Genomic DNA, 26271 nt, shown 5'->3' with positions numbered 1-26271 from the left:
CACTTTAATCTACTAAAATACTAAAAGAAAGTATAACTAAATTAGTCTTTTAAGCAAATAGCTTAAAAAACAATCTTTATTATGTTTCACTTAAAACAAAAATAATAGTATGTGGGTTAATATTCACATATATTTGCATTCCCTGTACACAACAATGCCTGCCTCCAGGAGGCATTTTAAAAGATATTGAGCTCCAAGCTGAAAATCTATATTGCCATGAGTACCTGCCTGTTGACGGTCCTTTGCGGTGTTCCTCAGGTAAAAGAGTGATCTGTAGCATTTTGTTTTCCTCAGTATTTTAAGTAGATACTAATCGTCTTCATTTCCGTTGGCAGAGCTTTTATCTCAGTTATCAGGAGTGAGGCGTTCTGCAGGAGGACAGCTTAATTCTTCTGGCCCTTCCGCTTCTCAGTTACAACAACTGCAGATGCAGCTGCAGCTCGAACGGCAGCACGCCCAGGCGGCGCGGCAACAGCTGGAGACCGCACGCAACACCACCCGGCGTACTAACACAAGCAGTGTCACCACTACAATCACACAGTCCACAGCAACAACCAACACAGCTAATACAGAAGGCAGTCAGCAAACTATCCAGAATTCCCAATTTCTTTTAACAAGGTAGTGCGTTTATTAAGATAACTTTTGTTTGAGAAGTAATGTTTTATTAGCACTATACAGTCTGAAATCATCTTTTCTCTTTTGTGCTTATATATGTTCTTAAAGTCTCTGCCTTTGATCAAACCATTAAACTCACACATCTCTAATCAAAACTGCATATTCAGTATTTCTGCAAGAAAATGAAAAATAATATTTTAGATAAAGTGGGAATGCTGGTGGTCTTGTTCTAACAGTATATATCATCTGATATGAATTTCTCTTCTCATCCTGCCCATAAAGCTTAAACAATATATTGTTACAAATATGGGTCATATTAGATAGGTTTATTATCATAATTAACACTGTTTTCATTGCCAATTTCAGTCTGCTGTGAAATATGAAAGGTATAGGAGAGGATTTCATGATGCAGTGGTGGTTTCTCCTAGGAATTTCAGAAGAAGCAGGATTTAAATTCTTGTGGTTGGCATACCCAAAAGTAACTTTTAAAAAATGGTTTACCATGGTGTAAATAATATTCAATACACACAGTGAAAAGCTCTGCTGGATGGAGTAGAGTTCTTATTTGCTTCTAAAACTACTGTTAGCAATTAAATATATTCCTCTGCCAGAACCTCAGGCACTTTATGTGACTTTTAAGAATATAAAGGATTTTAGAAAGAGCAATGATGAGTAGAGACTTAGACTCGACAGATACTGAACGTGGACTAATTTGGTCTTTTAGTGGAACAGAGAGGAATGTAAAGTAAAAACTGTAAAATGAAGAAGATTAGTGTACTATATCAGTTATCTCCAAAATGTAGTGTGTGTAGCAATTGGATGTTTGAAGAAAATATTATAATTTATATATATATTTCTTTTATCTCATACTTTTAAATATCTCTGTTAGTGCAGTGGTACATGTGTGTAGTCGTAAATAACATATTGTGAAGGCAGGATAAAAAATGTTTGGCAAAGCTAGAGTCCCAGCTTTGCCACTTACTGGTTTGGACCTTAGGCAAGTCACTTCACTTCTCCAAACTTCAATTGTATCATCACTATCCCTTGAGTTTTGCCTCATGAGAGAGAAAATTATTTTGAGCATTAAATGGAGTTACTGGTGTGTGTATGGTCTGGCTCAGTATCTAGCATATAGTAAAGGCCCCATTGATGCTACCTGTTAGTATCATTTGTTACGGATCTAAGGAGGAAGTTTCAAGTGGATTACCTTTGGATTATTTCTGCAAAGTCAGTAACTGTGTGACTGTGCCTGGTTATTACCAGAAGCTGTTGCTTCAACATAAGAAATCACAGAGCCAAAGGTGGATGCACCCTGCTGTCATGAGCCGACCAACAGCAGGCCTGTGACTTGCCAGATCTGGGTACCTGCTTCACAAGGAGACCCACCAATATGTATATCCACTGAGAGTTCACTGACCTGTGGGTGGAATGAATGGCTTGCCAGTGCCCTTGGGAAAAGACATCCTCCCACCCTGCCCCTCTTCTTTTTTTTTTTCCCCTCCTAAAACTCAGTGGGCTTGATCTGGGATTTATCTCTGTGTGGTTATTCTACACTAGACGCCCAGCTCCCAGGCCATCGTATGGGTGGCCTCCAAGTGCTCCCCTTGGATTCTGGTTGTAGCTTCTTGAAGGCCCGCTTCTGTCATCTGACACGATACATTGCATAGTAACTTGCAGTTTGCAGAGCACTTCCCATGACTTTCCTTGTATCATTTGATCCTGACTCATATGCTTTATCTAAGGCAATATTTCCCCAAAAATATTCCCTGAACTTTATGTATTCTAAGGAATATATATAATTACTTATATTCAATTTTTTTCCTAGTAAGTTTGGACAAAACTAACAAAAATAAAGAGTTTATTGTTGGGCTTTTCAGAACTTTAAATATATTAACATGCATTGTGAATCTTCAAGGCAAGGAGAGCGGCTGCAGTGTTTCCAGGGGAAATCCTGGCCTCTGGTCCCACAGCTATTATGGGATATCCAGAGGTCTCGAGGCTCATCTTTGGTCTCTTTGACCAGGGCTGGTTCCTGTCCATGTTGCCCTGGAACTGACGGTGGGGACGCAGTTTCTTTGGGGTCCAGAATGGTTAACCTTTTAAAAAGTGGTTGTTTAGGTACCTATGCCAGATTCCAGTCTTTTGGTAATGGAGCCAGCTAGTTTTGCTAACCCCAATTTGAACATCCTTACAAGCTTGGCAGTTATTTCTAGATCCCAAAGGAAGTTTGGCCCATCAGGAAATCTAGCCCTAGTACCAGATTTTATCAGCGCCTTAGGAATGAAACATTTTCTCAGTTATTTCCTAAAAATCAAATCAGTAATATTGGAATTACATTCTCCCCAAGGGGTTAGGGGTCTCAGCCTGTATGTTTCTAGGTTGCGTGCTGACTATGTAGTCGTCTGCACTTCCTTTATCTTTCTATGACAAGTTTGACTTTAGATTTGTTTTTCTTTACCAAAGTCCCTTTCCAAAGCTAAGGATGTGGAATGTATTTCAGTTCTTAACACTTTTATAGTTCTGATTGAGAATATGTAGCCTGTTGCTCAGTCTCCTATTCCATTAGATACTCTCTTGTGATATTCTTAATTTGGTTTTCACCATAAATGTCATCAGTCATTTCCCTTCAATGTGGATTTAATGGCTTCTATGTAATTACCTTCCAGATCCTTTGCTTTCCTTAAGTTCTGAAATTTAGATCTTTTTAATTTTTCTGAGCCATAGATTGAATCATTCAGTGGGTTTGAACTTGACCCCTATGAGATTTTGAGCAAGTTACTTAACTTCTGCTTCAGTTTCCTCTTCCTGTAAGATGTCAATAATAATAGGACCTAACTCATAGGAGTTAAAAGAGATAATACATACAAAAAGCACTTAGAACAGAGCCTGACCGTAGTAAGTGCTCAGGACGCATCCTCCATTGTTACTTCGGGGTGCCCCTGCGCCCTTCAGCATAGATGGGGCGGCAGAGAGCAGGTGCCAGTTGGTAGAGGAACGTGGGCTCTGCGTGCACGTGGGTTCTCTGGGGGAAGCACCTGTCGTGCATGCCTGCTGGGCCTCCTTTCACTGTCACCATCTTCTCCCTGTTTTGTTACTTTTCCTGACTCCCATGCTCCAGCTAGTTTCCCTTTCTTTGCCACTAGCAATGTAGAGAAATAAAATCAGTACTGAATCTAAGCAGAACTTGGCCTAAGTCATTTAACAAGTTAGTAACAAGAATTCAACTCTTAACATCTGCCAACTCTTAACATGAACCAAGTTTCCCAGCACAGTGCAGATCTCATAAGTGCATGTCAGATGAGTATGCTAGGCCGTTAAACCTCAGGTCAGCCCCGCTACACAGTCCTTGGTAGGAGAAATGTGGGAGTGTGTGTGTGTGTCTATGTTTTCTTGCCCTCTCGTGCTTCTGGACATATCTTCATTTCAGGAAGAATTAGATGGAGATAAAGGGAACTTTAGAGAAAAGTCAAGGGAACTTGTAGGATTTTTTTTCAGTTGAATATTTCTAGTCACTACAGTGTTTTTGTGAGTGGAGTTGCTACTTTTCCTCTTTACTACCTACAGGTGAAGTTCTGGTTAGGAAAGTCACTACATCGCCAAGCCTATTACCTGTTAGAAATTTTGTTTACCTCAAAAAAATTTTCACCACAGTTTTCTCTGGAGAGAGTGTGAGAAGTCTAAATGTATTTTTTCTCATTGAATCTAATTAAAGCATAGATTTGTACCTCAGAGTAACAGTATTGCTACAAGTGTAGCGAGTTCTTCTCAACATAATTAAGGTGATAAATTAGAGCAAGGTGTTCCAATAATATGTCTCAGATTCTGAGTTTAGCCACCTGGGAAGCTTGCACAATGTAGGACATTGGAGAAATTGACCATGCTGTCGTTCATTGACTTTTTACCAATAAGATCTTTTCTTTTTAACTTACACAGGTTGAATGATCCTAAAATGTCTGAAACAGAGCGCCAGTCCATGGAAAGTGAGCGCGCAGACCGCAGCCTGTTTGTCCAAGAGCTCCTTCTGTCCACTTTAGTGCGTGAAGAGAGCTCGTCCTCAGACGAGGATGAACGGGGGGAGATGGCAGATTTTGGTGCTATGGGCTGTGTAGATATTATGCCTTTAGATGTTGCTTTAGAAAACCTAAATTTAAAAGAGAGTAATAAAGGAAATGAGCCTCCACCACCTCCTCTTTGATGACATCCCACTCCGCAGACAATGTCCTCTGTGCTGTATTTGCCAATGAAAGTGGACAACAACTATCTTGGGTTTGTTTGGTGATTGTAATTTCAGGTCTGTCACTCTTGTTACATTGTGTACATTCAAAAGGAAGAGAGAAAATATATATGATAATCATTTCCACTTAACTAATTTTTACTTCTAGCAGGTAAATGTAGGTAGCAGTGCAGGGGTGATCTCTGCTTCCTGTACCTTGACATGCAAAAGGCTCTCCTAATACTCCACATTCAAACTGAAGAGGAAAATTGAAATCTCTAATGAAGCTGCTGTGTGTATTTATGAATATTAATGAATAAAAACTGCTTGGATGGTTTACCTTAACTACTGCATGAGGTTTTTTGCAGCGTGCATGAGTTTTAGTGACCTTGTTATTTAAAAAATTAAATACAAGGAGTAAAACTTAAATAAAAATAAAAGCCCAAAGCTTTCCCAAACATTATTCAATGGTTACACGGCAAAAGAGTTACATGACGTAGCTTTTGAATAATGTCTGCCTGAATCACCTTTCTTTCTGTGCCTCCTACGCACAAAGCCAGCTCTGCAGTGGAATCTGGGGGTCGTAGCCGGGTGTCGCGCTCTGCCCTGTGTGACTGTCCTGTCGCCCTGTTAGTCATCTTGCCCGTGTGGAGCTCAGCCTGTCTCTAACTCGTCTATATAGAAGAGACACCAGTAAAGCTACTGTTGGAACCTGCTGCAGGGCGTTTGTGTGCCCTAACAACAAATCCTGTTCATATTTGTTTAAAGTTTTTACTTTTTGTGGTTGTTTAAAATTTTTTCAATTGTTAAATATGTTTTATTCAGGTGTAGATGAATTTCATTTATTCACTGTTCAAGAAAGTTAACCTGAATTATGTTGTCTTTGTTTTTGAAAATCTCACTTTCTCAATCATATTTTGCATTATTTATGTATCTGCTTCATAGTTTGCTGAGACAGATCAGTATCAGGGAAGCTTTGAGGATTTGCTTTCCCGGATTTTGTCAATATATTACAACCAAATTCTTAATGCTAACTTTAGCACCTTTTATTTATTGGGTTTTTTCTGGCATAAAAAGTAAAGCCTTTTAATTGAATCATGCCACCTATATGCCTATATTATTAATCCTATGTGTAAAAAAAAATGTACAGCTTTTTGGGGTTTGTTTTGGGGTTTGGAGGGGACGGGATATTTTTTATTTTCTGTTCCAGTTTTTGTGCATAGACTTTCACAATAGCTCCAAGGCAGGGACAGCGGGTTTGGGGGTCGGGGGCCAGTTTTTGGAATGTAAATTTAGGACTTTTAAAAAAGGTGCGCACAGCTTCTGATAAATTTATAACTAGACTTAACCTAATCATGTCTTGTTCCAGTTCTCTTTTCTCTGAGCCCTCTTCTCAGTCTCCTCTCTTTCTCCCGTCATCCTTTTCCTTGCCCGTCTGTGTTTCTCTTTTTCTTCAACACGACAAGCATACAGACTTGAACACCCTCCGGTGTTCTTCCGAGAACTGTGAAGTCCATGTTCATCCAAATGTAACCAAAAAAGAAGTCACCCCACATGTCTAAAAAACTGTTGCTTCTCCTCCTCTGAAACTTCAGACTCCAACAATTTCCAAATATAATAGCTTTGTTTTCTTTAGTTTCTGTGATGGAAAATGTTTTAAAGGAAAATTTCACACCAGGCTTCTGGTTATACTAGAAGTCAAGTCCAGTCGGGATTTTCTTTTTTTCAGTTGGTTGTTGAGACGTTTCAAAAACCAGTTTTAAAGCTGTGGTCTTCTCAAACACATCTTCTGCACATAAGTCACACATTTCAATAAAGCATTTTCAAGACTGTTGACCACTTGAATTTCTTTGGTGTTGGTAAATTAGCCTAACCATTATTCAGAGATTTTATATCTCTAACCCAGTTTTCTTTTTATGCTAAACTTGGAGGTCATGATTTTGTATGAATGCATTACTTTGGATGTGAGAAATAGAAATTACCAATTGTGTACTTTCCCTTTTCTGCACGAATTCTGGGAAAATGTAAGATCTTTCCTTTTTTAACATGGTTTGAGGGAACAACTGTAAGTCCATTCAGGGCAGTTTAATTTAGATGTTCAATTTAACACTTCAGAAGACCTGAAGGTTCATAAGATTCCATCTCGTGTAGAATACTGTATATTAATTATTTTTTACCAGATATTTTACAAATACCTCACCTCGTCCTGTATGTAATCAATAATAATGTATTATTTTAGGGTAGAAAGACACAGACTATCAATATAAAAAATATATTTAAGCCCTTCAAATTCTTGTGTCCTTTTTCTTTAGTTTCTGAGTTAACATATTATTGAATAAAAATAATTGCAAAGCCTGCTGTAGAGGAGATGAAATTGATATACCATTGTTTATTTTGGCTACACCTTCAAATTTCTAAGAACCAGATCTGAGTTTTGAGATGTTTTTGTTTTGAGTGTCTAGGGTATAAGTTTGTAATTGTACAGTGCTTGTCTCTCCTTCCTGTTTGGAAATAATTTAAATGTTTCTGCTCAAGTTGTTCTGGAAGAAGTTTAATATCATGTCTCAGAGAAAACCCAGAAAACTTTACAGTGAAGAGGAAAACCTACAGAGAATGTTTGAAACTCTTATTTGTTTTTATTTCTGTGTAATTTATGGAACGCAGTGTGTTTAAGGATCCCAAAGTAATGCCTGCTAACCTATAATTGTGTGTAGGATTATCCATGAGCATCACATTCCTGGATGTTTAATCACAGAGAACAAATGCAATTTGGAATTTGACTGAAATAGTAGAATCTACCTCATGACTTCCTCAGATGGTTTTTCATTTAGTTTCCTAAAATATTTCACCTCTTTGAACAAATAGAAATACCTGTGCTTTTATGGCTGCAGTCACAAGATGTAATTTCTAAGGCTGGCTACATGAAATACTTGAATTTGTATTTAGATTGTATTGTTATTTTTATTTTTTTAAATCCCACAGAATTAGAGCCTAGGTTTGTTACCGAGTTGTGGATTCTTATTTATAACTAGACGCAGGTAAGATAGAGAAAGCCCCTCTCCCTATGGCCCCCAAAGAAATGTAGTTTAGGAGAGCAGATTACATTATTAGAATAACAGAAGTAATACACAAAATCCATCCTGTTATCCTCCTCCTGCCCCCAGTTTTTTTTCCCCTCTCAGTATTTGAATTTTCAATAACATACGAAGAGATTTTCAGTGGTCACTAAGCCTATTTTTTCTGGTCTGTGGGCCACAATTAAAAACAAGGCAAGTGAGGGGCCCAGAGAATTCTCTTGATGGCCCCTCACAGCACGTAGTCCACTGCCCTTGTATGTTTTACTCCGTGGCTTTGGGATCAGCACAGGCTTCAACAGTTTGTAGCTCTAAGGGCAAATAAGGAAAGGAGAGGTGGTCAGGAAGATGGGTAGCAGGAGGAGGTGGTTGGAGAAAAGGGGTCTTCTGAATGGGATCCCTGCAACTGAAAACCGTTCGGTGAAAAACGTGTCCTGTCATGGGAGTGCAATATGGTTAGTACAGCCCTGTGAAACGGGAGTGTAAAGAAGTAAAACACTAGGTATGAAATTTTCCTAGAATTATATGCCGAAGCTGATGTTAATGCTTTAATAGCACAGAGGTCATGCTTTTCTGTGCTCTTTCTCAAGCTGCGCTAGACACTTGAAAACCAAAACAGTTCTCTCCGTCGGCCGTGGTAACTGAAGCCTTGTCTCCAGGTGGGGTGGGGAGAGGTTAGGGTTGGAATGCAAGATGGAGCAGCTGTATGCAGACTTTCTGGTCATTTTGTGACACTGTTATGAAATTCTGTGGCTTTAAACATGGCCTTATCTGAGTAAGTTATCCGTATTCTAAAGCCACATTCAAGTGACTTTGTTTTTCAGAATAGCATAAAAATCGAATTCCTTGTCCCCCTCAAATTCAGCCAGGCTTAAGCAGTGTTTTGTCTTTGTTTCAGAACAGTACTCATTAATTCTTGGTTCTTGCAGTTTTTCAGCCCATCTCTGTCAAATAATTGTTCTATAAACAAATATATGAGCTTGGGGAGTGCCTTATTTAAGGAAACCTGCAGCAAGCCCCACATGAAGACGTTCATTGCCACTCCTCAACTTGGTTAGCAGGTTCAGATCTGAAAAATTATTCATCTCTCAGAGAAGCTGCTCCTGAACCTAAATTCCACATGGCATTTTAGTCAGGGGGCTAGTGCCTTGGTTAAGTTCTTCAAATTACAAAAATAGGATGCTCCTCTCAAGTCCTCAGGTTTTATAAAGTCGGTTGAACTTTACAGCAAATAGTCAAAGATCATTCAGTTGAAAAGAAACTCATAAGTATGATTTTGTATCCCTGATCACTTTCCTTGGCATGCAGACTGCACAGATTGATGAATGTGCACGTTTGATTTGAAAACCCCTGTGGGCCACGTGCACAGGCCCCTCTGGGGCTGCTTTCCTCAGGCCTACACCGATGCTTTTTCTCCTGTAGTCTAAGAGGTCTTGACCTAGTCTTGACGTTTCCTCTCTAGACAGTGGATGTGGCCTGTGGTTTGTTGGCTCCTCTGTCTGCCTAAACCACTGCACCCCTGTTCTCTCTCATTCATACATACCTTCTGAGCTCCCAGGAGGTACGGAGCTTTGGTCTAATCCTAAGCATTATTTATAACTGGCGGTTTTTACAGACATTCCCTGTAAGAGAATTCTTCAGAAACTATTTCCTAAAAGAGCCTTGCTCCCTTGCCCCATTGGGAGTGTTTTCAAAGGTCACCAAGCCTGTTGCCTTTGGTAGATCAGGTGACCAATCTGATCTGGTGAGTGAGCTACTCCTTTAAATCTTGCTACCAGATTTGAGTGAGAGTGTTTAGAATTCTGCCTTGCACATAAAACATCAGTCTGCATTTAATAGCAAAACTGGTACAAAAAGAACACTTGATACACCCTATTCTGTAAGCTGGATAAAGTCCCAACGCTCCCCTGTTAAATATTTTGACCACACCCTTTAAAAAAACATTTGAGATAGAAGCAACATTATTCCTAATTGTTGGTAAATTAGCCTGGTAAGATTCTGTAATATTCCTAAATCAGCAAGTGGACAGGACCAACTTGGGTGCAGGCCTCAGCCATATCACTAAGGGCTGAAGAGTTCATGGATTCTTACACCCTAGTCACATAAACCGTTCTGGCCAGTCATGAATGCCTTTAATCTTGTCTATGAGCGCCTCTCATGATAAGACACTAGTTTCACCAATTAAAAAAACCATTTTTTGATATGCAGTATGCTAATTAGGAAAGCCTGTTGAATTACAAAAGAGCTTGTAGCGGCACTGGAGCAGGGCCCAGTCGGATGGCAGCCACCGTGTTAGCTGACCACTTAGAATTAAAGCTTACCTTGGAAAATACCACACGTCACACTGACTGTACAGTAGTATTTTAAAATAAATTAGTCATTGTAACAGGCTCCCAGACTAATTTCCACTGCACCCTTATATAGATTATCTTTTATAACATCATCACTTGGCCACCCAGCTCATCTGTGTTTTCTGATTTGAATATATTCTTGGGTACATCTACGAACAAACTTTGTGTTACATACATCACTTTCGATTTCCTTCATGTGGATAATGGAGCTTGGCCTCAGTGGCTGTGTTGTGTCATCCTAAGATATAAGTAATGCTCAGCAACAGACTGGGACATCTGTGGCACCAGTGTCTTAGCCATTCTACAGGGAATTTCTAGTTTTAAATGCCCCATGAATATCTTATTTCTCCTTTTGCCCCCCTCTGCTTCCTCTCCTTTTTCCTTCTGCCTTCCATCTGTGTGTGTGTGTGTGTGTGTGTGTGTGTGTGTGTGTGTGTGTGTGTGTGATTAATGCTTCTAGTGACATCTGAAGTGTTGGCTCCATTTGCCTACAGAAGTTTCAGGACCCGCCCAGGCTACCCTAAGACCCATGGCTGATGGCATTTGAGATGACGGTGAAGAGCATGCTGAGCCTGAGAGGTGCAGGTGTGGCCTCTGTCCTCAGTCCAGAAAAGACCTTTGGAATGCTCACTCTACTTACAGGTTCACTGTAAGTAGAATTGGGAAGGAGTCCCCAGAAATTCTTCATCTGCATGGACAGGGGTCCCACCAGCCTAGGACAAAGGCTTGCTCCTTATCAATTTTTTTTCCTCTTCAGAGTCCCTCTAGGCTTTTTGGTGGTTGTTGGTTTCCCCTTTCTGAGCACCCAGCTGCCTCCAGTGAATAGTAGGGTTCAAAGTAATCAGTGAAAATCACAAAATTTTAGCATCTAGACTGAACCAGAGCCTTTCACTTCAGCCTAGAGGTCTGGAGTTTGAGACTATAAAGTGGGGTCTCTGGGAAGGAGGGTTGAATGTATTTTTTAAGAACACTTTTAGCATATTTCAATGAGTCTTTTAATTTTTTATAGTATTTTTTTCGAAGTGTTCACCATTCTCTGGTTACAGAGCACCAAACAGGTCCCCCTGATTAAACCAACACCCACCTTGTAAACATTCACTCAGGCACTTGTCCAGTGGCCCTGGTGCCAGTCACCCTCTTCACATCGTTCTATCTCAAATTACCTTCTGTGCTGCTGGAGTCTGGCAGACAAGGGTTGGCTAAGATTTCTTACGGATGCAACAAATATTGCTTTTCACATCTTATACTGTTCTAAGGTGGACATTATAGACATTGTTAGGGGGCATTTCAAATAGAATTTAGGGGAATATTTGATGAAGTATTTGGAAAATGCTCAGGTTTTAGTCTATACCCAGCCATGACAGATGGTGGTCAGCAAAAACAATGGAATAAGGTTGATGGAAAGAAGTGGTTGGAAAGATTACAATGAACAATAAGAGTGGATATGAGTTTTCAGTAGTATTAGAAATTAGGGTTCAGCTCATCATCTTGAGGTTCCCTCTGCCTCCTCAAAAGTACCCAAATCATGTCTCGACTAGGAGGCAAGTCCTGGGAAATAAGTGGTCAGTCAATTCTGGACCGGAGTCTGAAATCTGTAGAATTCCCTGAATTACTGACACTGCTTGCCCCAAGGGAGAGAGAGGGAAGACGATGGTGTTCCTTGATCAAAGGTTAGAATTTGAAATTCATAGTGAGGATTAAGCAATGCACACTTTTGTATCAAGGGTGATGGACGGGGCTCGAAATTAAGTTGAGTTAAGGGTGAAGTTTACAAAAAACCTAGAGAATGGACCTCTGGAATTAAAGCTTAGAGTTGGAAAGGTCCAATTACCCCCTAAATGTAGGAGTTCCCTCGGAAACACTCCTGACAAGTGAATATCCACCCCAGGACAGGGAGAAGATAGAGTGCAGTGGTTATAAGCAGAGACGCAGGTTTCAATCCTGGATCTACCACTTACTAGCTATGTCATCTTTGTCAATTTAATTAACCTTAATTAAACAGTGTGCCTATTTCCTCACTATGCAATGGAGCTAATAATAGTATTAAGTAATGTTTTAATACAGCATCTGATGCAAAGTAACCATTCCGGGGGCCAGTCCCGTGGCCTAGTGGTTAAGTTTCTCGAGCTCTGCTTTGCTGGCCCAGGTTCGATTCCTGGGCGTGGACCTGTACCTCTGGTTGGCAGCCATGCTCTATTTCTCTATACAAAATAGAGAAAGATTGGCACAGATGTTAGCTCAGGGTAAATCTTCCTCAGCAAAAAAAAAAAAAAAAAAAAGTCATCATTCAATTAATGAGAAGTGGTAGCCCAGAAGGCAGAGAACACAGCACGAGATTTGCATGGGAGCAAACTCCAGAAGGCAGAGCACGTGCGTCTGTACAAAGGCAGTCCATTGATTCGATCAGCCTGCCCTCCTTCAAACACTTCTAAGAGGCTCTGGCAAAAATCTCCATGAGGATCAGTGACCTAGGAAAAAGTCACAAAAACGCAAGAGTCTCTATCTGAAGAGTTTGAGATTAGTGGGAGAGAGGTATCACCCTAGGTCAGGTGACCATAGGTAGCAAAGAATGAACATTGATGGAGGACTTACCGCAGATCCTGCCACCTTCTCATTTATTCAGTCAATTTCTTGAGCCTTACTAAGTGGCAGGCACTGTTCTAGGCACTTGGGTTCTGTGGTGAACTAGGCAAAGGTGTCCCCAGCTCACTCAGTAGCATAGCTGTCTTTCCTTTCAGTTGCTTAGGCCAAAATCTGTTGGGGCCATTTTCTCTTCTTCTTTCTTCCTCGCACTTCACATCCATTTAATCAGCAAAACCTGCTGGCTCTATTTCCACAACTTATCCAGGAACTGACCTCTCTCACCATCTCCACTGCTGGCTCTGGGCCACCATCCTCTTCTGCCAGCATCATTGCCATAGTCTCCCAACTGGCAGCTCTGTCTCTTCCCAGTGTCTTCTCAACACAGCAGCTGGGCCATCTCGTCAGAACCCAGTAAGATCCTGTCACTACAAGCCTCGAGTCCATCCAGTGGCTCCGTCTCTCTCCGAGTGAAGGCCAGAGTTCTCAGCATGGCGCCGGGGCCCTGCAGGATGTGGTTCTTGTTCCTTGTCTGTGTGCATCGCCTCCTACTCTCTGTTCCCTGGCCACCTGGCTGTTCCCGGGGCACGCCACAGCACTGGGACTTGAGCCTTCACGGTTCCCTTTTCTTGGACAGTCCATGTCCCTTCACCTCCTTCTCTTTGTCAGTGAGGCCTTCCCTGACGATCCAATTTAAAACAGCCATCCCATACCCACCCAGAATTCCCTAGCCCCCTTCCCCATAACTCGTGTCACCAGCTGACTCACCCCTATACACACACATACCCATACACACACACACACATATACATACCTACACACACACAGATGCCAGCTTTCTATTACTCACCACTATATCCCTATGTCTATAACAATGTTTGGCACACAGTAGGTGCTCCATAAATATTTATGGCATGAAAGAATGGATATTGTGGGCCAGGCTCTATTAAGAGTTTTTATGCTTTTAAAAATGCAGACCATAGAAAGTACTCAGCCACTGTGGAAAAGAGTTTGGCAGCTCCTCAAAAAATTAAACATAGAGTTACCATATGACCCAGCAATTTCACTCCTAGGTGTATACCCAAGAGTGTTAAAAACATATGTTCACACAAAAATTCATACACGCATGTTCATAGCAGCATTATTCATAGTAGTCAAAAAGTGGAAGCAACCCAAATGTCCTTCAAGTGATGAACGGATAAACAAAACTTGATCTAGCCATATGATGGAACACCATTTGTCCATAAAGAGGAATGAGGTACTGATCCGTGCTACAACTTGGATGGGCCTTGAAAACATTACACTAAGTGAAAGAAGCCAGATGCAAAAGACCGCATATTGTATGATTCCATTTAGATGAAATGACCAGAATAAACAAATCCACAGAGACAGAAAGTGCATTAGTGATGGCTAGGGGCTGGGAAAGGGGAGAGTGGAAAGTGACTGCTAATGGGTACAGGATTTCTTTTTGGAGTGATGAAAATGTTCTGGAATTAGGTAGTGGTGATGGTTGCACAATTCTATGACTATACTAAAAACAATTGAACACTTTAATATGGTGAGTTTCATGTGAACTTTGTCTCAAAAAATATATATATACCTGTGTTGGATATTCTTAATCTCCTCATATTACAGATGATGAAACCAAGTTTAGAGGAGCACTCCACCCTGGTGCCCAGCAACCTTGCCCGTCTCCACACAGGCAGGGCTGGACTGCCGTGGAGATAAGCAGTTTATGAGTTGCTGCCAGGAGGCTGTCTCTCGCCTGCCTCCCTGTCTTTCAGGAGCCTGCTGCGAGGCCATTCCTCATCCATCTCCCTAGTTTCCGTTTAGTGCAACACTTTCCACCTGCCTGCCCCACTTCCACGGGGATAGGTCTGCAGGCCCCCTTGTAAGTCTGTAAAACTGCTTGGCTAGAGTTGAGAGTTAGCTTCTGCACAGCAGAATGACCCACTGCCCATGACATCTGTTATCTGGACCTCCAGCTCGGTGTCATCTTGTGGGACTAGGGACACAAGAAGCTGACTTTACTTTTGCTGTCTGTATATGTAACATGCTCTATGAATCCATGTGGGTTCAACGTCTCCACACAGCCCAGTCTGTGGAAGTGTGGCCAGCCAGCCCAGCAGCACCAACGGTGACCCTGACAGCCCCGTTGGCCACCGCACTGCTGCTTTGGGAATGCTTGACACTAAGATGCAGAGATGAAATAGGTTTTCCCACGTCCCACCAGTGCCACAGCCAAGATCCTGACCCAGGTGGTCTGACTCAAATCAAAGTAAAAGCCATCTGGCATGATATCTGATGTGACAGCAAATAAAAATAGGACATTTCTAGAAAACACAAGATGATCTGTTCTTCCAACGTTCTTTTTTGACCTCTTCAATATTTCCACCTTATCTTTATTGCAACAAATTCAGAGGAATCAAGAACTCAGAAAAGTCTCTCTGGGGACATTTAGACAGTCATCCTTGGAAAAATGTTTGGGTAGGACACTTAAAGCCACTTAATAACTTTTAGAAACGCTGGACTAGGAATGCACATAAATTTCTATCTCAGGATTAGATGTTAAACTGGTGGTCTTTACGCTATACGGTCATGCGGCACTTAACAATGAGGATACATTCTGAGAAATGCATTGTTAGGCAATTTTGTCGCTGTGCGAACATCATAGAGTGTACTTACACAAACCTAGATGGTATAGCCTACCACACACCTAGGCTGTATGGTACTAATCTTATGAGACCACCATGGTATATGCAGTCTGTTGTTGACAGAAACGTTGTTACATGGCACATGACTGTATTTGAACATTGCCTCCAAAATTGCCGCTGCAGTTTCCAAAGGTTGGAGGCCATCGCTCTATAGGAACAGTTGAGTCTGGCGTCTCACCTAGGCCTTCTTCAACTACCACCCTGATCTTCCTGCTGCCTCTTCTGTCCTCAAGGTGGACACACTTGGTTAATTCCTGGGAACAAGAGAAGCAGACCCTGAAAAGTTTCTGCTTGTGTCTTTGGGTGAAGGGATTGCTTCAGCAGTGGTGGGGAGTATGGAGGCAGTGGCAGGGTTCCTCTTTTTGGTCTTGGAGGCTGGTGACCAGCCATCATGAATGGGCTCTGTGTTAACAAAGAAGCAAGAAGGTCCTGCTCTAGTGACATGGGGCCACGCCTGGGCAGCACCAGATCTGGGCCTGAATCCCAGCGCAGGCCCAGGGCGGCTGGGTGAGGTTGGAGCAGCTCCTTAACTCTGAGCCTCACTCTCTTGCTCTGTGAGACCAAGGGGACCAATAGCTTCCTCACAGGCTGGCTATGTCTCTGAGCAGAAATCATGTCCATGTAGGCACCTGGCAGTCTCACACCTAGAAGGCTCCAACTGGTCCAGGGAGGAGAAATTTGGGGAAAATACCCACTTCCATGACCCCAACCATGGGGGATCTGTCCTTCCAGCTTTAAGAGGAGGAGAGCGTTGTCTGGTGAGGAACTTCTCCTGAGACTCAAAATCAGTGATCTGAGCCAGGCCTTCCATCATCAACTTCTACACCTTTTACTCAACTGTGATCTTAGTTAGGCCAGCAAGAACCAAGCTAGTCTGGTAAAGCATTTTTCAAGGAGCTTTGAGAAGGCAGTGGCCTTGCGTGGAATACCGATTCCCAACACGTGCAGTTGACTTTGTGGCTCACTCACTGCAGCAAAGGTATGAAGGCGACTGTCCCAATTCCATTTTAGAGAGAAAAGAACTGAGCATGCAGCACCATAGCTAATGGTTATTGGGCCCTTAGTTTGAGCCAGGAATTTAGATATATTATTTCATTTCATCATTTCATTTAATGCACTGTCATTACCCCATCTTAGAAAGGATGGAACTGAGGTCAGGAGAGTGAAGTAACCTGCCCCAGGTCACGCAGTGCTACCTGTGGCCGCCCAGGGTATGTTTCCCAGCAGGGTGACTTTGGGGGGTCTCTTCAGCAGTGACAGAATCTGGAGAGCCTACTCCTATTTGGGAACAAACAAAGATGAAGTTCAGGATGTGACCACGTGGGGGCAGTGGATCAACACGAAATGGAAAGGCAACCCCTTGCCCAACCCTCAGCAACTTGGAAGCCTCCAAGGCATCCGTTTTAACATTTATTTTATAGGTTTCCCAGGCACTAGTGGGAATTGGGTAAAAGTGTGGTGTCTGGGGCCGGACTGCCTGGGATAGAAGCTGCCTCCATCATTTACCGGCTGTATGAGCTGAGGGCAGTTATTTACTCTCGTGGACCTTGTTTCCTCCTCTGAATGGCTCACTCAGCAACAGGGGGAAAGGACTCCAAAGCAATAGCGGACAGGTGGCAGTGCTTAACTGCTAGAAGCCAGGGGGATGCAATTATCACAGTGAGCAGCAAGGTTGAAGTGGCAGCCGATGGAGTCCCAACAGAAGAGAGTTGTGGAGATTGTTAATAGAGCTTGGCATGACCACAGGCAAAATAGTTGGTTAGCCAACAATGGTACTATTCAAATTGAACCCTCAAAAGAAATCAAAGATGGAGCCGGCCAGGTGGCGTAGTGGCTAAGTTTGCACGCTCCGCTTCAGCAGCCCCGGGTTCACAGGTTCGGATCCCGGGTGTGGACACATGCACTGTTTATCAAGCCATGCTGTGGAAAACGCCCTACATATAAAGTAGAAGAAGGTGGGGGCCGGCCCCGGCCCCATGGCTTAGGGGTTAAGTACGTGCGCTCCGCTGCTGGTGGCCTGGGTTCGGATCCCGGGCGAGCACCGACACACCTCTTCTCCAGCCATGCTGAGGCCGCGTCCCACATACAGCAACTAGAAGGATGTGCAGCTATGACATACAACTATCTACTGGGGCTTTGGGGGGAAAAATAAATAAATAAATAAATCTTTAAAAAAAAAAAAAGAAGAAAGTGGGCACGGATGTTAGCTCAGGGCCAATCTTCCTCAGCAAAAAGAGGAGGATTGACAACGGATATTAGCTCAGGGCTAATCTTCCTTGCCAAATAAAAAGAAAGAGAAAGAAATCAAAGATGATGATGATGAAGCCAGGGGCAGTTGCTCCAATAAAAATTCACACCCCTTTGCCCAGTTTCTACACTGAGCCTGTTTTCAAACCCAGAACCCCCTGTTTGAAGAAGAGGCTGGAATTCCAGGAGGCATGACCCTTTACACATGGCAAGTGAACATGGTAATAGTTCTTTCTGGCCTTCTCCCAAAGAGACCTATGGCTATTTACTTAGGTAATTGGGCATTGGGAAAAGGAAAAGACCTAAACATTTTGAGGACAATTGGATACATACTCCTAGTTGACTTTGATAACCTGAGACCCAAAGTGTAACCATGGCCTCTTGTTAGAATAGGAGCATATAGGGGCTAGGTAATAAATGGTAATGAGTGCAATTCTGACCAAAGCCCAGTTCAGAGTAAGTCCTTTGAGGCTTGTAGTACTCAGTGGTCATTTCCCCCCCAACCCCAAATGTGTATTCAAAATAGACATACTTGATAGTTGGCTTAATCCCTACAGTTCTTTTAATCACAGCCATTTGAATGGGTGTGTGTCAGTATCTCAATGTAGTTTGAATTTACTTTTCCAAATAGACTAATGATTTTGAGCATCTTTCATTTGCTTATTAGCCATTTATATATCTTCTTTTTTCTATTTTACCCATATATTTTTTCCTTTTAATTTATTTTATTGAGGTTACATTGGTTTATAACATTATATAAATTTCAGATGTACAGCATTATATTCCGACTTCTGTATAGACTACATCATGTTCACCACCAAAAGTCTAGTCTCCATCCATCACCATACATATATGCCCCTTTACCCCTTTTTCCTTCCCCTACCCTTTTCCCCTCTGGTAACCACCAGTCCGTTCTTGGTATCTATGTGTTTGCTTGTTTGTTTATCTTCCACATGAGTGAAGTCACATGGTAATTGTGTTTCTCCATCTGACTTATTTCACTTAGCATAATACCCTCAAGGTCCATCCATGTTGTTGCAAATGAGACGATTTCATCTTTTTTATGGCTGAATAGTATTCCATTGTGTGTGTGTGTGTGTGTGTGTGTGTACACACCACATTTTCTTTATGCATTCACCATTGATGGACACTTACGTTGCTTCCAAGTCTTGGCTATTGTGAATAACGCTGCAGTGAACATAAGGGTGCATATATCTTTTCAAATTAGTTTTTTCATGTTCTTTGGATAAATACCCGAATGGAATAGCTGGGTCATATGGTATTTCTATTTTTAATTTTTTGAGAAACCTCCATACTGTTTTCCATAGTGGCTGCACCAGTTTGTATTCCCAGCAGCAGTGTATGAAGGTTCCTTTTTTGCCACATCCTCTCCAACATTTGTTATTTCTCATCTTTTAGATAAATAATAGCCATTCTGACGGGTATGAGGTGATATCTCATTGTAGTTTTGATTCGAATTTCCCTAATAATTAGTGATGTTGAACATCTTTTCATGTGTCTGTTGACCATCTGTATATCTTCTTTGGAAAAATGTCTGTTCATATCCTCTGCTCATTTTTTGATTGCGTTGTTTTTTTGTCATTGAGTTGTATGGGCTCTTTATATATTTTGGAAATTAACCCCTTCTTGGATATATGATTTACAAATATCTTCTCCCAATTGTTAGGTTGTCTTTTTGTTTTGTTGATGGTTTCCTTTGCCATGCAGAAGCTTTTTAGTTTAATGCAGTCCCATTTGTTTATTTTTTCTTTTGTTTCCCTTGCTTGAGGAAACATGATCTTCAAAAAGACACTGCTAAGACCGATGTCAGAAGTGTACTGTCTGCATTTTCTTCTAGGAGTTTTATGTTTTCAGGTCTTACATTCAAGTCTTTAATCCACTTTGAGTTAATTTTTGTGTATGGTGTAGGATAATGGTCTACTATCATTCTTTTGCACGTGGCTGTCCAGTTTTCCCAACACCATTTATTCAAGAGACTTTCCTTTCTCTATTGTATGTTCTTGGCTCCTTTATTGAAAATTGGCTATCCATAGATGTATGGGTTTATTTCTGGGCTCTCAATTCTGTTCCATTGATCTGTGTGTCTGTTTTTCTGCCAGCACTATGCTGTTTTGATTACTAATAGTTTTGTAGTATATTTTGAAATCAGGGATTATGATGCCTCCAACTTTGTTCTTTTGTTGTTCCATATAAATTTTAGGATTCTTTGTTCTATTTCCATGAAAAACGTCATTGGGATTCTGATTGGGATTGCATTGAATCTGTAGATTGCTTTAGGTAATATGGACATTTTAGCTATGCTTATTCTTCCAATCCATGAGCACAGCATATCTTCCCATTTCTTTATGTCTTCTTCAATTTCTTTCAATAATGTCTTACAGTTTTTAGTGTATATGTCTTTCACCTCCTTGGTTAAATTTACTCCTAGGTATTCTATTCTCTTTGTTGCAGCTGTAAATGGGACTGTAAATTCTTGATTTCTGTCTGCTAGTTCATTATTAGTGTAGAGAAACACAACTGATTTTTGTATGTCGTTTTTGTACCCCAAAACTTTACTGTACTTGTTAATTATTACTAATGGTTTTTTTGTGCATTCTTTAGGGTTTTCTATATATAGAATCATGTCATCTGCAAATAGTAACAGTTTTACTTCTTCCTTTCCAATTTGGATCCCTTTTATGATTTTTTTTTTTCTTGCCTAATTGGTCTGGTTAGGACTTCCCATACTATGTTGAATATGTTGGATAAGAGTGGTGGGAGTGGGCCTCCATGTCTTGTTCCTGTTCTTAGAGGAATAGCTTTAAGTTTTTCACTATTGAGTATGATGTTGGCTGTTTGTCATATATGGACTTTATTATGCTGAGATACTTTCCTTGTATACTATTTTATTCAGGGTTTTTTTTAATCATAAATGGATGTTGAATCTTGCCAAATGCTTTCTCTGCATCTGTTGAGATGATCATGATTTTTATTCTTCATTTTGTTAATGTGGTATATCACATTGATTGGTTTGTGGATGTTGAACCATCCCTGCATCCCTGGAATAAATCCCACTTGATTGTGGTGTATGATCCTTTTAATGTCTTGTATTCGATTTGCTCATATTTTGTTGAGGATTTTTGCATCTATATTCTTCAGCAATATTGGTCTGTAATTTTCCTTTTTTGTGTTGTCCTTGTCTAGTTTTGGTATCAGGATAATGTTGACCTAGTAAAATGAGTTATGAAGCATCCCATCCTCTTCAATTTTTTGGAAGAGTTTGAGAAAGACAGATATTAAATCTTCTTTGAATGTTTTGTAGAATTCACCATAGAAGCCGTCCTAGACTTTTGTTTTTTGGCAGGTTTTGGTTACTGTTTCAATCTCTTTACTTCTGATTGGTCTATTCAGACTCCCTATTTCTTCTTGATTCAGTTTTGGGAGGTTGTATGAGTCTAAGAATTTATCCATTTCTTCTACATTATGCAACTTGTTGACATATAGCTTTTCATAGTATTCTCTTATAATCCTTTGTGTTTCTGTGGTATCTGTTGTAATTTCTCCTCTTTCACTTCTGATTTTATTTATTTGAGACTTCTGTCTTTTTTTCTTAGTGAGTCTAGATAAGGGTTTTTCAATTTTGTTTATCTTGTCAAAGAACCAGCTCTTAGTATGATTGAGCCTTTCTATTGTCTTTTTAGTCTCTATTTCATTTATTTCTGCTCTGATTTTTATTATTTCCTTCTTTTACTGACTTTGGGCTTTGTTCTTCTTTTCTAGTTCTTTTAGGTATAGTGTTAGATTGATTATTTGAGATTTTTCTTATTTCTCAAGGTAGGCTTGTAATGCTATAAACTCTCCTCTTAGTACTGCTTTTGCTGTGTCCCATAAGTTTTGGTATGTTGTGTTTTCATTTTCATTTGTCTCCAGGTATTTTTTTGTTTAGCCTCCAGGTATTTGTCATTCATTTTCATTTGTCTCCAGGTATTTTTTTGTTTAGCCAGTTGTTTAGCCTCCACATATTCGTAACTTTCCAGTTTTCTTCTTGTAGTTGATTTCTAGTTTCATAGCACTATGGTCCAAAAAGATGCTTGATACAATTTCAATCTTCTTAAATTTATAGAAGCTTGTCTTGTTTCCCAACATATGGTTTATCTTTGAGAATGTTCCATGTGCACTTGAGAAGAATGTGTATTCCACTGCTTTTGGATGGAATGTTCTCTATATATCTATTAAGTCCATCTGGTCTAGTGTTTCATTTAAGGCCAATATGTCCTTGTTAACTTTCTATCTGGATGATCTATCCATTGATGTCAGTGGAACGTTGACTTCCCCTACTATTATGGTGTTGCTGTCAATTTCTCCCTTTAGGTCTGTTAATAGTTGCTTTATATACTTTGGTACTCCTATGTTAGGTGCATATATACTAGTAAGTGTTATATCTTCTTGGTGAAATGTCCCTTTTATCCTTATATTATGTCCATCCCTGTCTCTTGTTATCTTTTTTGGCTTGAAGTCTATTTTGTCTAATATAAGTATTGCTACACCCACTTCCTTTTGTTTCTATTTGCTTAAAGTATCATCTTCCATCCCTTCACTCTGAGCCTATGTTTGTCTTTAGAGCTGAGTTGTGTCTCTAGGAGGCAGGATATTTTTGGCTCTTGTTTTTTAATCCATCCAGTCACTCTGTGTCTTTTGATTGGTGAATCCAATCTATTTACATTTAGAGTGATTATTGATATATCAGAGCTTAATGTTGCCATTTTATCTTTTGTTTTCTGGTTGTTGTATATTTCCATTGTTTCTTTTTTTTGTATTTGTCTACCATTTCATTTTGGTGGTTTTTTGTGATGTGTTTCTCAGTTTTCTCTTTTTTATCTTTTGTGACTCTGTTCTGATTTTTTGTTTTGTGGTTACCATGAGGTTTGTATAAAAGATCTCATAGATGAGATAGTCCTTTTTCTGCTGATAGCATCTTATCTCCATTAGCCTATGGAGGTTCAATCTTTTTCCTCTTCCTTTTCTGTGTTTTGTTGTCACAAATTATCCTTTTTTTGTATTGTGAGTTTGTTACCAAATTGAAGTGGTTATAGTTATTTTTGATTCTTGCTTTCCCTTTAGCCTTTATGTTGTAATTAAGTGTTTACTAACCTATTCTGGAATAGAGTTGCAATTTTTTGATTTTGTCTGTCTGTTTATCTCCTTGCTCAAAGCTTTGTATACCTTTGCTTTTTTGTTTCTTGTAAGAGGACTCCTCTCTACATTTCTTGTAAGGCAAGTCTAGTGGTGATGAACTCCCTCAGCTTTTGTTTGTTTGGGAAAACTTTTATTTTTCTTTCATATCAGAAGGATAACTTTTCTGGATGTAGTATTCTTGGCTGATAGTTTTTGTCTCAATATTTTGAATATATCATTCCACTATCTCCTAGCCTATAGAGTTTCTGCTGAGAAATCCACTGATAGCCTGATGGGGGTTCCTTTGTACTTATTTTCTTCTCCCTGGCTGCCTTTAATATTCTTTTTTTGTCATTGACTTTTGACAGTTTTTTAATGTAATGTGCCTTGGAGAAGCTCCTTTTGCATTGAGATAATTAGAAGCTCTATTACATTCATGTACTTTTTTTTTAATAATTTTATTTATTTATTTGTTTTTCCCCCAAAGCTCCAGCAGATAGTTGTATGTCATAGCTGCACATCCTTCTAGTTGCTGTATGTGGGACGCGGCCTCAGCATGGCTGGAGAAGCAGTGCATTGGTGCGCGCCCGGGATCCGAACCCGGGCCCCCAGCAGCAGAGTGTGCGCACTTAACTGCTAAGCCACGGGGCCGGCCTAGGTTCATGTACTTTTTTTTTCCCCCCAAAGCCCCAGTAGATAGTTGTATGTCATAGCTGCACATCTTTCCAGTTGCTGTATGTGGGACGCGGCCCCAGCATAGCCGGAGAAGTGGTGCGCGCCTGGGATCTGAACCCGGGCTGCCAGCAGCGGAGCATGTGCACTTAACTGCTAAGCCACGGGGCCGGCCCCATGTACTTTTATATCCAGTTTCTTACCCAGGTTTGGGAAGTTCTCAGCTATTATTTCTTTAAATAAGCTCTCTGCTCCTTTCTCCCTCTCTTCTCCTTCTGGGATACCAATTATCCTTATGTTGCTTTTCCTAACTGAGTCAGATTTTTCTCATAAAATGTCATTTTTTAAAAATCTTAGTTCCCTCTCTTCTTCCACCTGAATCATTTCTAGATTTCTATCTTTGAGCTCACTAATTCTCTCTTCATATGGTATGCTTTATTTTCAATACTTTCTATTTTATTTTTCATCTCATTAATTGTGTTCTTCATCTTTGGAATTTCTGTTTGTTTTTAGAGTTTCTATTTCTTTGGTGAAGTACTTCTTCTGTTGATTAATTTTATTCCTTAGTTCATTAAACTGTCTGTCTGAGTTTTCTTGTAACTTGTTGAGTTTCTTCATGGAAGCTATTTTGAATTCTCTGTCAGTTAGATTGAAATCTTCTGTGACTTAAAGTTTGGTTTGTGTAAAGTTGTCATTTTCTTTCTGTGCTAACGTGTTACTGTAGTTCTTCATGGTGCATGATGAGTTGTTCCTCTGCCTGTGAATTTGTGGAGGTAAACACCTTTCTTATTTGGGTAAGGCTTTGGTTACTTTGATTCTGAGCTGCTGCTGGTTGTATTTAAGAGCCTGCACTTTCTACCCTCCACTGCCTCTGCCAGAGGTGTCGTCAGTGCCCTCCTTCTGCTGCTTGTGCCTCTGAGGTTGCTGGTGCCTTGCTATTTATGATGTGGCTGCAGTTGTGGGTGTTGCCACCAAGGTCACCAGGCTGTCAGCACCTCTGCTGCTTCTGAGGTCGCCTGGGGCTTGTGTTCCCCCACTGGCTATCCACAGGGTCTCCACAGACTCAGGTGCTGCTGCCACATTCACCACCTGTGCTGCTGCTCCTGGGTTATCTGGGGGTGCTGGCAGCACCACTGCAGGGATGCTGCATTCATGGGTGTCACTGCTGCCACCAAGGGCTGGGGATCTTGTATGCAACCCCTGATGCTGGTAGGGCTGGTGTTGGGGGTGCCACCACTGGGGGCTGTGTCATGGGTACTGCTGTGGCTCCTGAAATCTCAGGTCACCAGTGCCATCTGCCACTGCTGGGGGAGGGGGAGGGGCTGAGCTGTGAGCACTGTGGCTCCTCCTGCAGCAGCCTCTGGTCTCGCATCAGTGCACATTCTGAAAACTCAGGTCAGGATGCCACCCCCCCCGTGCTGGTGGTATCTACATTTTGGATGCTGCTCCTGTTGCTGGAAAGACCAGTGGTGCTGCAGGGGTCGGGGTGTTAGGTTACGACACTGCTGTGTTTCCTGAAGCATCAGGTTATGGGCCCCGACCACCACTGCTGGGGGATGAGCAGGGGCTAAGCTACAAGTGCCGTTGCTGCCCCTGCAACCTCTGGTCTCCAGCACTGGTGTGCTTTTCGAAACCTCAGGTCAGGGCACCTCTGCCAGGGGTATCTGCATTTTGGATTGTCTCTGCTGGGGAAGGGGAAGGGGGCTGCTTCCCTAGTTCCACTGCCTCCCGGAGGTCCAGTCCATCTACGTTCAGCTGTAAAGAAGTATGGATCTCTCAGGCCTTCTGGTAAGCTGTGCATGGAGTCCTATGATGGTCAATGGATGTCCTACTGGTTGTAGCTTAGAGGGGAGAGACAAACAGAACAACTCATTCTGCCACAATGATGACGTCACTCCTTTACTCATATATTTTTTTTGTATATGAGGAAGATTACCCTTGAGCTAACACCTGTTGCCAATCCTCCTCTTTTTTTGCTGAGAAAGATTGGCCCTGGGCTAACATCTGTGCCCATCGTCCTCTACTTTATGTGGGACGCCTGCTGCAGTGTGGCTTGATAAGTGGTGCATAGGTCTGCACCCAGGATCCAAACCTGTGAACCCTGGGCCACCAGAAGCAGAGTGCACGAACCCAACCACTACTCCACTGGGCCGGCTCCCCTTTACTCATATTTTAATTGGGTTGTTTGTCTTATGGACATGAGACAGTTGTATGTTCTTCTGGATATGAATCCTTATTACATATATGATGTGCAAATAATTCTTCCCAATCTGTGGCTTATCTTGTCATTTTAATGGTGTCTTTCACAGAGCAAAAGTTTTTAATTTTGATGAAGTTCAATTTTTTTCCTTTTATGTTTCATGCTTTTGGTGGCTTGGCTAAGAATTGTTTGCCTAACCTCAGGTCATGAAGATTTTCTCCTATGTTTTCTTCTAAAACTTTTGTAGTTTTACTTTATACATTTCTATCTATAATCAAATTTATTTTACCACTAAATTCTATTACACCATCTAAGAACTCTACAATTAATTTTTTATTGAGTTTAGATTCACATAATAAAATTAACCATTTTAAAGTGTACAATTCAGTGGCATTTAGTACAATCACAATGTTGTGAAACCAATTAATGT

The 26271-nt window shown here is 41.0% G+C and overlaps 1 protein-coding gene and 1 long non-coding RNA gene across 2 annotated transcripts in view; one reads left to right on the top strand and one right to left on the bottom strand.

Annotated features, from left to right (window-relative positions):
• KCMF1 (potassium channel modulatory factor 1) overlaps nt 1-6662 on the top strand; it is a 68762-nt gene extending 62100 nt beyond the window's left edge. The window contains exons 6-7 of the mRNA XM_058550811.1: nt 336-618; nt 4549-6662. Of these exons, the coding sequence (XP_058406794.1) occupies nt 336-618; nt 4549-4810 (545 nt within the window). The 3' untranslated portion in view covers nt 4811-6662. The remainder of the gene's footprint in view (nt 1-335; nt 619-4548) is intronic.
• Nucleotides 6663-14997: 8335 nt separating this feature from the next.
• The window catches only part of LOC131411777 (uncharacterized), a 35252-nt gene continuing 23978 nt past the window's right edge, over nt 14998-26271 (bottom strand). The window contains exon 3 of the long non-coding RNA XR_009221641.1: nt 14998-16825. This is a non-coding gene — a long non-coding RNA (uncharacterized LOC131411777). The remainder of the gene's footprint in view (nt 16826-26271) is intronic.

This window comes from Diceros bicornis, chromosome 12 (assembly GCF_020826845.1).
Source record: "Diceros bicornis minor isolate mBicDic1 chromosome 12, mDicBic1.mat.cur, whole genome shotgun sequence".
NCBI lineage: Eukaryota > Metazoa > Chordata > Mammalia > Perissodactyla > Rhinocerotidae > Diceros > Diceros bicornis.
The sequence above is the reverse complement of the archived record's forward strand: the minus strand, read 5'-3'. Positions and strand labels throughout refer to the sequence as shown.